The sequence below is a fragment of the Podospora pseudoanserina genome, chromosome 5 (assembly GCF_035222485.1).
Source record: "Podospora pseudoanserina strain CBS 124.78 chromosome 5, whole genome shotgun sequence".
NCBI lineage: Eukaryota > Fungi > Ascomycota > Sordariomycetes > Sordariales > Podosporaceae > Podospora > Podospora pseudoanserina.
In genome coordinates, this window is record NC_085924.1 from 1,822,703 (window position 1) to 1,833,300 (window position 10,598).

Genomic DNA, 10,598 nt, shown 5'->3' on the forward strand with positions numbered 1-10,598 from the left:
CAATTACAAGCCTTATCGGCAAGCTATCCTCCCGATAAGCGAGGGTCATTGACCAGATTTGTTCTCGAATAAATATGGGGCCACGGGATCTGTCAAGCCACATTTATGCTTAAACGTTCTAAGTGTGGCTTGGGGCACCCGGAGCTTGGCACTGCAACCCCTTTGGGCAAGAGGAGCAGGGATCTCACGATCGCGGGGTCCATATTGCTGTCTCTCACTGCCTTTTATGAACTGAATCCCGTCAGACGGGACATTCGTGAGTTATCTATTTCAAGATTAACTGATTTAAGAAAGCCAACGGGGTAGTGTTGAAGAACAATTGTTACTATCCGAACAAAATCCCAAAAAAAACACCACCTTCACCCACCATCTCATCAACCACCGCCACAACCATGACAGCAGACGACCCCCCTAACCCCGAGCCGACGCTCGACATTGACAGACACCTAAAATACTGGAAGATGTGCCTCCAGTCCCCCCTCCCCCACCACTACCTCTCCAACGAAGGAAACCGCATGGCCCTGGCCTACTTCATCATCAACTCTATCGCCATACTCACACCTCATACTGATAACAACAACAACAACAACACCACTGATAACAACCTCATCACTCCGCAGGACCGGAGAAAGCTCCGAAAATGGGTCCTCTCCCATCAGCACCCAGGAGGTGGCTTCTCCCCTGCCTCGTCACTTGTCTACCCCCTTCACGGTTATGAGCAGTCGGAGCCAGAAACAGGATCTCAACCGGCAGAAGCAGCCGGAATGGCCAATGCGCCAGGGACTTTATTTGCACTGCAGCTACTGGCGCTGTTGGCAGATGAGGATGATCCAGAGAGGGCATTCGACGGGGTCGACAGAGCACAAACACTCCGCTGGTTACGGAGGCTGCAGAGAAAGGACGGGAGTTTCGGGGAGGTGTTGAGGTTGCTGCCTGGTCAGGGGTGGTTCATCGGGGGAGGGTACGACATGCGGTATTGCTACATCGCCGCGTCGATACGGTGGATGTTGAGGGGGGATGTCGAGGAGGGTGAGCCAGGGTGGGTGGAGGATATTGACAAGGAGAGGTTGACGAGTTATATCCTCAGCAGTCAGGTGAGGTGTTCTCTGCTTCTTACCTCACTTCCATCGCTGACTGACAATCTGGCAGACATACGACGGCGGCTTCGCAGGCAGCTCACAGGAAGAACCCCATGCGGGATATGCCTACTGCGCCATCTCTGCGCTTTCCCTCCTCGACCGCCCGTTGCAAACAACCAGCCAACCACCCCCTCCCTCCCCATTACTCTCCCGCATCCGTGACCTCCCCGCCTTAATCCACTGGCTCACCTCCCGCCAATTCATCTACCTCGAACACCCACCCCCTGTTCCAGAAAAAGAAGAAGAAGAAGAAGACCCAGTCAACTTCCTCCTCCCCCCTCTCACATCCCTTTCTCTCTCTCCACCCCTCATAGCCTCCAACGGCCGCACAAACAAAGTAGCCGACACGTGTTACACCTGGTGGGTCGTAGCAGCGCTATCCAACCTCTGCCAGTTGCAGCTACTCGGCGACTGGGCACCAGCGAGACGGTTCCTGCTGGAGAAGATGGCGCATCGGATAGGCGGGTTTAGTAAATACCCCGGTGGACCACCGGACGTGTACCACAGCTGTTTTGGGCTGACGGTCATGTCATTGATGGGCGAGCCGGGATTGCAGAAGTTGGATGGGGGGTTGGCGGTGCCGGTTGTGACGGTGGGGGTTATTGAACAGGCGAGGGGAGTTGTTGAGAAGGGCGAGGGGGAGGGAAGGGGAAGGGAAGGGGTGGTGGAATTGGGGTTGAGGGGGGGGAGGGAAGGGAAGGGGAAGGGGTGGTGGAATTGGGGTTGAGGATGAGGGGAGGGACGACGAGGCCGGGGTGGTTGAGGGGGGTTAATTAGGGGTGTTATCCTACAAAGGGTGATGAGGACTTCTGGATGGGTTGGTTAGTGTACCATATATACTTAGTATTGGGAGTGTTCGGATCAGAGGTGTGTAATTGTGAGATCATTGGGACGCATCTTGGCATTTTTGCTGTCGATACCGCAACTTGGGCGCCTTTCTCATATCCGCAAATAAAATAAAATTAAGATCTTGAGTGTGCATTCAGGTGACATTCGGGAGAAACTTGGCTAAAAGCAAAAAATGATGTTGTATCCCCTCGACCGGAATCGAGCCGGTGACCTTTCGGTATCGATAAATTGCATTTACAGCCGAACGTGATAGCCAACTACACCACAAGGGGATTTGATCTGATGGTTGCAAGCAGCAGAATGCGCTCTTATGCTGATGCGGGGAACATGCGGGATTTTTTGTGTTGATCCACGCCTAGGCAAACACTTCCAGTCAAACATGTCAGATGATACCTTGATACAAACCCAACGGCTCTTTATATTTTATCTCACCAAATCATATATATCACCATCCAATTCACAAATCCCCCTCCTCCCCCCCCTCCTCCTCCCCATCACCCAACACATGCAAAATCAACTTCCTATACCCTCCACCGCCTCCTCCAGGTCCCTCACCCTCAACCCTTCATCATCCCCATGCGCAACAAGGATACTCCCCGGCCCATAGAGATAACTCGTATGCCCCCCCTCCAAATTCGGAACATCAGTCCCATAACTCGCAACCATAGTCTCAAACCCGTCAACTTCACACTTGCACTTGACCGGTCCATACCCGCCAAACCACTCTGAACTGAGCGCATCCCCGTCTGTCTCCTTGAGAATGTGCTCAATCTTGGCGATAACATCCTTATGTCCCTCCTTTTGACTTCCCGATGCCACCCGAACAGCAAGTCTAGCGCTCGCCGACTTGGGTATCACATTCGCTGCCACCCCCCCCTCCAGAACCCCGATATTAACTGTCGTGTTGCCGTACCTCTCGCTCGAACCAAGGTCAGTGTTGAGGATAGTGTGCAAACTGCGAATCAGCACCTCATTGGCAGATTTGCCTAGCTGTGGGTAGCCTGAATGACCAGCCTTTCCTCGAGAGCGAACAATCCCATTGGTAATCCCCTTGTGGCCGCACGCAAGTTTGTTCTCTGTAGGTTCGCCAAAGATGGCAGAGGCAAAGCGGTACTGCTTTTCGTCGCTGCTGCTGCCAAAGAGAGAAACCTTGCTGCTGCTGCGGGAGCGGCGGGAGAACTCCTTCATGCCGAGGCCGGAAGTTTCTTCGCCAACTACGAAGAGGAGCATCACGTCGGATGGGGAGATAGATTCCGAGGAGAGGAGGGTGGATAAAGCGATGAGCTGCGCTGCAAGAGAGGCTTTCGCATCGACGGAACCGCGGCCGGAGATGAGGGTGTCTGGGGTGATTGGCCCTGACGGTGTGGTTTTGTAGGGAATGTATGGTGGGACGACATCGATGTGGGATGTGATGAGGAGCTTGAAGTCGGCGGTGCTGGGCTTCCTAGCTGTGGGCCAAGCCAGGACATTGCATGTCGCATTCGAGCCTGTGTTTAACCCAGCTGGAATAGGTTGAAGCTCGACAGAGTAGTTTTGATTGCCAAGATATTCCTGAAGGAACAGAGCGGCGTCCTCCTCGGTGCCACTGAGGGAGGGTATTTCAACGAGGTTCTTGTGAAGGGCGAGGAGGTCATGGCGGTAGAACGGGCCGTCGGCGTGCGGCGTAGGGGTCGCATGTGCTGCTGGTGGGTACAATGCGCTGCATAGCAGCAGTGCCTGTGAGATCCGCTTCATTTTGAGTTTTGCACCAACTCTCTGCCACCCCAAAGACCGTTGATGAAAGGTGAAAGATGCAACGTCTTGGTCGAGTTCATGGCGCTGATGAGGTCATCCCTTTCTGTGGGTCCAAAAACATGCACAAATCGCCAATGCAGGGGCTGTGGGGCGCTGCATGACTTGTGCGCTTTACACAGCATCATCTCATCTTCAAGCTTCGAGAAAGCAAACATGTTCAACATCTCATTTCGTATTCAGCTCGATCCTCATAGCTGACGAGCAGCAACAGAGGCCAACCGCTCGGGCAACACTTGGCTAAAGTCAAACTTGCCGTCCGCACCCTTCACCACGGTTCCCCGCTCAGTGACAATGGCATCGATCAGCTCATGGGGAGTCACATCGAAAGCTGGGTTCCAGACCCCAATTCTCTGATCGGCAATCGCAACTCTAGCAGTCTTGCTGGTATCGACAGTTCCGTCCTCGTTGACAATGGCACCGCTGATTTGTGTCAGCTCTTCACGCTTGCGCTCCTCGATCTCGATAGCGCTTCCGTTCTCCGTCTCGAGGTCGATGCTGGTTGTTGGCGCAGCGACAACAAACTTGACACCGTGGTGACGAGCCAGCACAGCCAGCTGATAGGTACCAATCTTGTTGGCAGTATCTCCGTTGCGGACAACGCGGTCAGCGCCGACAATGACGGCGCCAATGTTCATGCGCTCACGGTGGAGGTTGAAGAGAGCACCAGCCATGCTGTCGGTGATCAGGGTGGAGGGGATGCCCTCGAAGACGAGCTCGAAGGAAGTAAGACGACTGCCTTGGTTGTAAGGACGAGTCTCGGTGCAGTAGGCGTGCTTGAGGAGACCCTCGGAGTGAAGAGTGCGGATGATGCCAAGGGCAGTGCCGTGGCCCGAGGTTGCGAGGGAACCGGTGTTGCAGTGCGTGAGGACGGAGATGGGCTTTTCAGAAGAGGCATTGTACTGCTGTTGCAACCAGGCGGCACCATGAGAGCCTATAGAGGTGTTGTTGTGGAGGTCCTTGGCGAGAATCTCCTCGGCCGTCTGGATGTAGGTGTTCAAGATGGCCTCCTTAGCCTCAGGGTGCGCCAAACCCTCGAGGTTGGCGGCTCTAGTGGCCAGCTTGAGAAGTGTGATGGCGTTGGAGAGATCAACAGCCGTTGGCCTGCTCTCCTTGAGGTAGTCAAGTCTCTTTTCAATATGCGCAATGACCTCTTCGGGCTCAGTGGCAGCTGGTGACGCATGTTAGCGATGTCTTGATTCGGGGGCAGTGTCAAACTTACTGCAGTCGCCATTGTGCAATTCAACCGCATGGGCCAAAGCAGCGACGATGGCAATAGCGGGGGCGCCTCTAACTCTCATGGAGCGGATGCAGTCAAAAGCCTCTTCGGCAGTTGACACCTCATCGTAGTGGTTCTCATGGGGCAGTCTGAGCTGGTCAAGGACTAACAGCTTGCCCCGCGAATACTTGATAGCTTGAAGGGTGGCCATTTTGTAGATGTGTTTCGAGGTCTCTGAAGACACAAAATTTGTTGTCAAACGTGACCAGCCGTTTTTGAAGATTGTCAAAAGTTCCCCTGGATTTTTACACAGGGAATCTGCCTGCTCTTGAGCCTGAAGTAGCAAATATCTCTCGGTGGTGCAAGCGGCCGGGACTGTCATCAGATGCCCCGCCACTGCGCAAAAGTTTTGGTGGGGCAGTTTCTGGAAATTCAAGGTGACGGAGGTGAGCTGCATCGCCAAGAAGCGGTGAGAGCTCCATGGCCATGCATTGACGTGCCACACCCTGCATCTCAGGGGATTCTGCCACCGCATGGCCTGGCCAGGAGCTGTCCTTCTCTCTAGAATTCCAACGCGCTTCGACTAGGGATGTCATAGAGGCCCAGAGCTGTCCAGCATGGAACAGCCCTTTTCTTCGTCAAAGGTGACGGGTTAGTGACAGTTTTGGTTGATTGGGGAGCTCCCAGCTGACTAGTAGTGTTCCTGTATGCAGTCGAGTACTTCGATCCCCACGATGTCTACAAGCTCCTTGCGCCGGGGTTGATTCCCCGGCTCCCGCTCCGAGACCTCAACTGGCAATCCCACGCCGGGCCATTGCGATCTATCAACACCCTACACATTGAGCTCCTACCATCCGGAGCCGACTGCTCGAATATCTTTACCCCCCTATCCTCTCCAAACCCAAAGGGCGCAAGCTCCACCGATGTCGCGAACCAACCGGCCCGGGACGATGGCTTCCAGACCGCCACCATCGTCGGTAGGGGTGGCTCAAGCGACCAGGTGGACTCGACACTTCGTCCACCAGCAGGGCCAGGCAAGGAAAGGAGACATCAAATACCAGGCTTGCGCCGCACACCTTACCTCAAGGTGCTACTAATACGATGCGACGACAACGATACATACAAGTCCACGACGAAGGCTGAAATAAAGGAGTGGATCAAAGTCAACACACCACCAGCCCAGGGCAAGAGTGGCGCTGAGAACCACGATGCCTTCGAATGGCTAATCATCCATGTGGTCCTCCCAAACACCGTCGCCGCGACCCAGCCGCGGACGACCGGGAAGGTACCCGACTCCAGCGACGTCTCCAAGACGGCGACACTAAAGTGGCGCGGCAGCTCAACATCGTTGCTGGAGAAATTGCGGACCGACTTCAACGGCTCAGGCAAGGGCGCTGTGGACAGGATCAGGCAGATTCGCATTGGCGTCAACGACGTGCCATATAGTATGCTCCCGAGGGTGGTGCCCGCGGTACCTACGGGGTATCGTGAGACCGAGCAGGACAGTGACGCCGCGTGGGCGGACTTGATCGGGAAGTTCAAGGAGCTCATCCTATCCAGCTTCGACACACGCGTCACACAGTACGAAGAGGACATCAAGGAACGAGACGCCCAGAGGAGTTTACCAGGGTGGAATTTCTGCACTTTTTTCATTCTGAAAGAAGGCCTGGCCAGGGGTTTCGAAAGTGTTGGTCTTGTTGAGGATGCCCTGGTTGGATATGATGAGCTTAGTGTTGGGCTCGACACTATCATCCAAGAACAAGCGGCTGCGGGGTCTGCGGAAGCACATGGAGGCGCTCTGCTTCCATATACCCCGGATCTCAAAGAGACAGCACAAAAGGCTCTCAGTGAGATCGCTGGCGGTACTCTTGAGTTTGAGGAAGAGGAGGCTGTGGATCTCCAGTCTGGCGAGAAGCAAAAGCTGGATTATTCCGAAAGCATCCCCATCACTTCATCCAAAAAGACATACCGAGAGTTGATCTTGGCCAACAATGTGTCTTTATTCGATTTCAGGTGCTACATCTTTGCACGCCAAATCTCTCTGCTCCTTCGTCTTGGAAATGCATGGTCAACACGAGAGGAACTGGTGGCCAAGCTGAAGGAGCAGCAAGAAATGGTCCCGCGAGGAGTGGCTGCAAAAACACCCGTACCCAAGCTGAATGAGGAGCAGGAGAACTTGCTGCAGCTCGCTGAGATCTGCAAACGCACGCTCGAGTTCGTGCCTGCGATTTCGACAGTCATGAGAGAAGACATCATTGCGGCCATCATGTCTGCCAAGAAACACGAAGAAGAAGATGGCGTCAAGCCAGTCCTCGATTCCATGCTCTCCGAGGTTGTGGACAACATGGTGTCGTCCTTTGCCTTTTCTGTCGCCCAACAGATTCTCGCCCAGACGTCTACCAAGGCGCTGCCTATCCCACCTTCTACCCTCAATGATGCCCATGATCAGAAGACGTCTATCCCAGACCCGAAAATGACGATGCATCCAGCCCGGACGACGTCCCTTCACGGCCAGGGCACTCAGCGGCCACCTCTCAGCCCTGGGTTCCCGTCTGGGCGCCTGCCTGGTTCTATTGATAGTCCAGCTACGTCGTCATTTCAGAAGGCTGGGCTCGAAGAACTTGCTGCTAGGAGAGCCGAGCTGTATGCATTGTCCCGAAATATTTTGGAAGAGTGTGGCAAGAAGCGTGGCTGGTCTGACGGGTGGTCGTCGGTCCCTACGGTAGGGGAAGCTGGGATTGTCGACATGGAGGAGATTGGCCTTGACGATGATGATGATGATGATGATGATGATGCCGAAAAGACCAAGCCGGCTGCAAGAGAAACCGCTGAGGTTTTGCACACGTCGGTTGCCGGCGTGGGAACCACCCTCCTCCGCACAGCGCTCGACAATAAGGATGACTTTTATCGGCTCTACGAGACGCTCACCGATAAAGCTCTCCGGCACTACACAGTCGCCCACCACCTGCACTCGGTCCAGGCCTGCATGGCCGATTTGGCGGTGCTCAAGTTTCACCTTGAGGAGTACAAGGACGCAGCTTACTACTTTTACCGCGTCATTCCCTTCTTTGGAGAGAGCAGCTGGGCCCTCCTTGAGCTTTCCATGCTGGTCATGTATGCGAGGTGTCTAAAGAAGTTGAACAAGTTGGACGATTACGTCAACCAAGCACTTCGGCAGCTCCTTTGCAAGGCAGCCGCCGCTGAGAGGGACAGATTGCAGCAAAAGTCACGGTTCAGGAACACCCTTACGTCTGCGACTCAGTACCCAGAAGCCTCGGCCATCACGGGATTCCTGGCGGACCTGATTTCGGTGTCGGCATCGCTAGAAAAGGATGTGAGGATTCCCCTGACGAGCCTCTGCTGTGACCTTGCTCTGGACGGGCCACCATTCTACGACGAGGGCCAGGACAGCTTCTCCTTGTTTCTTGACTTTCACAGTCTTTTGGTTGATGAGTTTGAAGCTGATTCGGTCAGCATCCGCATCACGAGCAAGACTGCAGGGGGCAGCAGGGAAATTTGGCTACAGACCGAGAAGCCAGTTACCATCCGGCCAGGGCCGAACAAGGTACGAGTGCAGAGCACAACGATGATGGCTGGCACTTTTGAGGTGGATCAGGTTCGTCTGTCCAGCGAAAAGGTATTGCTGCACTACGAACGAGATCCCAACCAGCCTGTAGACAAGGGGATTGCAAGCCTGAAAAATCCTCAAGTGGCTGTTTACCAACGAGCTAGCGGCCTTGACGTCCGACTGTCAGGGACAAAGGACCTGCAGCTCGACAAGAAGAAATCGCTAGATCTTGAGCTATCAACTGGTTGGAACGCCGTCAAGACGTGCGAGATTAAGATTAGGTCCGCGACTGGTGGGCTGCGGCTGGTCATGAGTGAAGCAGAGGTGGTTGGCTCGACACAGGCCACCAAAGCAGAGGGAGGCACCTTCAAATTCGGCGCCATTCCCGCAAATAGCTCTGTCAAGGTCCGGTTTCCCTTCACCGTTGAGCACGACCTGCTCGATGTCGCTGTCAGGGCGGAGGTTACCTACTCCACCGAGCGTGGGAGCTTCACCTTCTTCAAGACATCATCTGTACCGATCTCTCTCGCAGTCGAGGTCAACGTTCAGGATATCTTCAAGCACAACGCACTCTTTTCGCGATTTGCGGTCTCCTCCGCCAGCTCCAGCCCGTTGAGGTTGTTCAAAAGCGAGCTGTTGGGCTCCGAGGTCTTTGACACACATTTTGGTCACTCGCCCAGCCAGCCGGTGTTGATCTTTCCCAAACAGCCCACCAGCCTGCTGTACAAAATCACGAGAAAGCGCGGGGTTGCCATCGGGCCGAAGACAAACAAGACGCTGTATCTCAAGCTGTACTACAGCGTCTTGCAGGAAGAGATTGAGGATCTGTTTGAGAAGACCATCGTTGCCGATCTGGAAGACTCGCCCATGAGGGAGTACGCCAAGCTGATCGTCTCCAAGGTTCTGGCGGTAGTCCAAGCCCGCCTGTCGGAACACGAGCTTGAGAAAGCGGCGTTGCTGGGGGAGCTGCAGACGAGCTTTTTGGGTCATGTCAATTGGGAATCGCACTTTGCTGGTCTGGGGTCGGCGTCAAACACTCAACAGCAAAAAAGCGGGACCAGCTCCCCTGCTTCTTCTTCTTCTTCTTCTTCTTCTTCTGGGGAAGACATCTCGTCGGCCACTCTGGCAGGTTTTGTGACTGCCTTTTTCACCAATCACCCTTTCCTCCCGTTACCGCACCCCGAGTCAATCCCGGAACCAAACACGATTGTCATCCCGGTTGATGTACCCCCAGTAGCAATAGTTCACACGGCCGACTTGAGGGTTTCATCGTCTCAACCTCCAGTGGTGAACGGGACGGACGCTAGCGATGGCAGTCCTACGTTCGTGATTAACCAGCTCCTCCCTACCACCCTCCACCTAAAATGGACGCGGATGTGGGACACTGACCTGTCCACTTCGTCTCTGTCTCAAGACCTGGAGTTCGGGTATGAGATCACTGCCCCGGGGGATAGCTGGCTGCTTGGGGGGAGGAGGAAGGGGCATTTTGTTATACCGGCTGTTGACGATGATGATGCAGAGGAAAAGTTGAGTTCGACGGCGGAGACGGAGGCGGAGATACCTGTTGTTTTGGTGCCTTTGAGGGAGGGGTATTTACCTTGGCCCGGGGTGGAGATTAGGGAGGTTAGGGCGGGAGGAGAGAATGGGAATGGGACGGGGGAGAATAGTCCTGTGGTGAATGTTGCTGGGGGGGTGCATTGCGAGACGGATTATAGGAACTTGGGGGAGACGGTGGAGGTTGTGGGGGATCGGGGGAGGGTTACGGTTAGTTTGGATGTTAGTGATGGTGGGGGGGATAGGGGGGGTCCGATGGTGCTGGAGTGTGAGGGTGGGGGATGGGGGGTTGGGAGGGTTGTTGCTTAGACTACGTATGAGGGGGGATGTTGTGACTAGCAGAGGAAGGTTTAGGTATGGTTAATATTCTTAATCGAGAAGGTCTTCTTGACTGCTTTACCAACAGTGTGGCGTGGGGTATTGTTCATGAGCTTGGCAGGGGCGGCCGGATGAGCAGAGTGAGTATGCGCATAAAGTC

The 10,598-nt window shown here is 54.6% G+C and overlaps 5 protein-coding genes and 1 non-coding gene across 6 annotated transcripts; 4 read left to right on the forward strand and 2 right to left on the reverse strand.

Annotated features, from left to right (window-relative positions):
- Positions 1-392: 392 nt before the first annotated feature.
- CDC43 (geranylgeranyl transferase type-1 subunit beta) lies at positions 393-1,866 on the forward strand (the record flags this gene model as incomplete). The annotated part of the gene is made up of 2 exons (XM_062947702.1): positions 393-1,094; positions 1,150-1,866. 2 exons carry the CDS (start codon positions 393-395, stop codon positions 1,864-1,866), a joined length of 1,419 nt encoding a protein of 472 aa, XP_062798932.1.
- Positions 1,867-2,171: 305 nt separating this feature from the next.
- On the forward strand, positions 2,172-2,260 carry QC764_0078360. The gene has a single exon. It is a non-coding gene; the product is annotated as a tRNA-Tyr (tRNA).
- A 148-nt stretch (positions 2,261-2,408) lies between these two features.
- QC764_0078370 (uncharacterized protein) lies at positions 2,409-3,363 on the forward strand (the record flags this gene model as incomplete). Its single annotated transcript, XM_062940755.1, has 2 exons — positions 2,409-2,604; positions 3,071-3,363. The coding sequence occupies exons 1-2, from the start codon at positions 2,565-2,567 to the stop codon at positions 3,361-3,363; spliced, it is 333 nt and encodes a 110-aa protein (XP_062798933.1). The 5' UTR covers positions 2,409-2,564.
- Positions 2,502-3,722, reverse strand: QC764_0078380 (uncharacterized protein; the record flags this gene model as incomplete). Its single annotated transcript, XM_062940756.1, has 1 exon — positions 2,502-3,722. The coding sequence occupies one exon, from the start codon at positions 3,720-3,722 to the stop codon at positions 2,502-2,504; it is 1,221 nt and encodes a 406-aa protein (XP_062798934.1).
- A 248-nt stretch (positions 3,723-3,970) lies between these two features.
- On the reverse strand, positions 3,971-5,547 carry MRI1 (S-methyl-5-thioribose-1-phosphate isomerase; the record flags this gene model as incomplete). The annotated part of the gene is made up of 2 exons (XM_062947703.1): positions 5,002-5,547; positions 3,971-4,950 (listed from the first exon to the last, which is right to left on the reverse strand). Exons 1-2 carry the CDS (start codon positions 5,531-5,533, stop codon positions 3,971-3,973), a joined length of 1,512 nt encoding a protein of 503 aa, XP_062798935.1. The 5' UTR covers positions 5,534-5,547.
- Positions 5,548-5,615: 68 nt separating this feature from the next.
- QC764_504470 (uncharacterized protein) lies at positions 5,616-10,429 on the forward strand (the record flags this gene model as incomplete). The annotated part of the gene is made up of 2 exons (XM_062947704.1): positions 5,616-5,649; positions 5,712-10,429. The coding sequence occupies 2 exons, from the start codon at positions 5,616-5,618 to the stop codon at positions 10,427-10,429; spliced, it is 4,752 nt and encodes a 1,583-aa protein (XP_062798936.1).
- Positions 10,430-10,598: the final 169 nt, after the last annotated feature.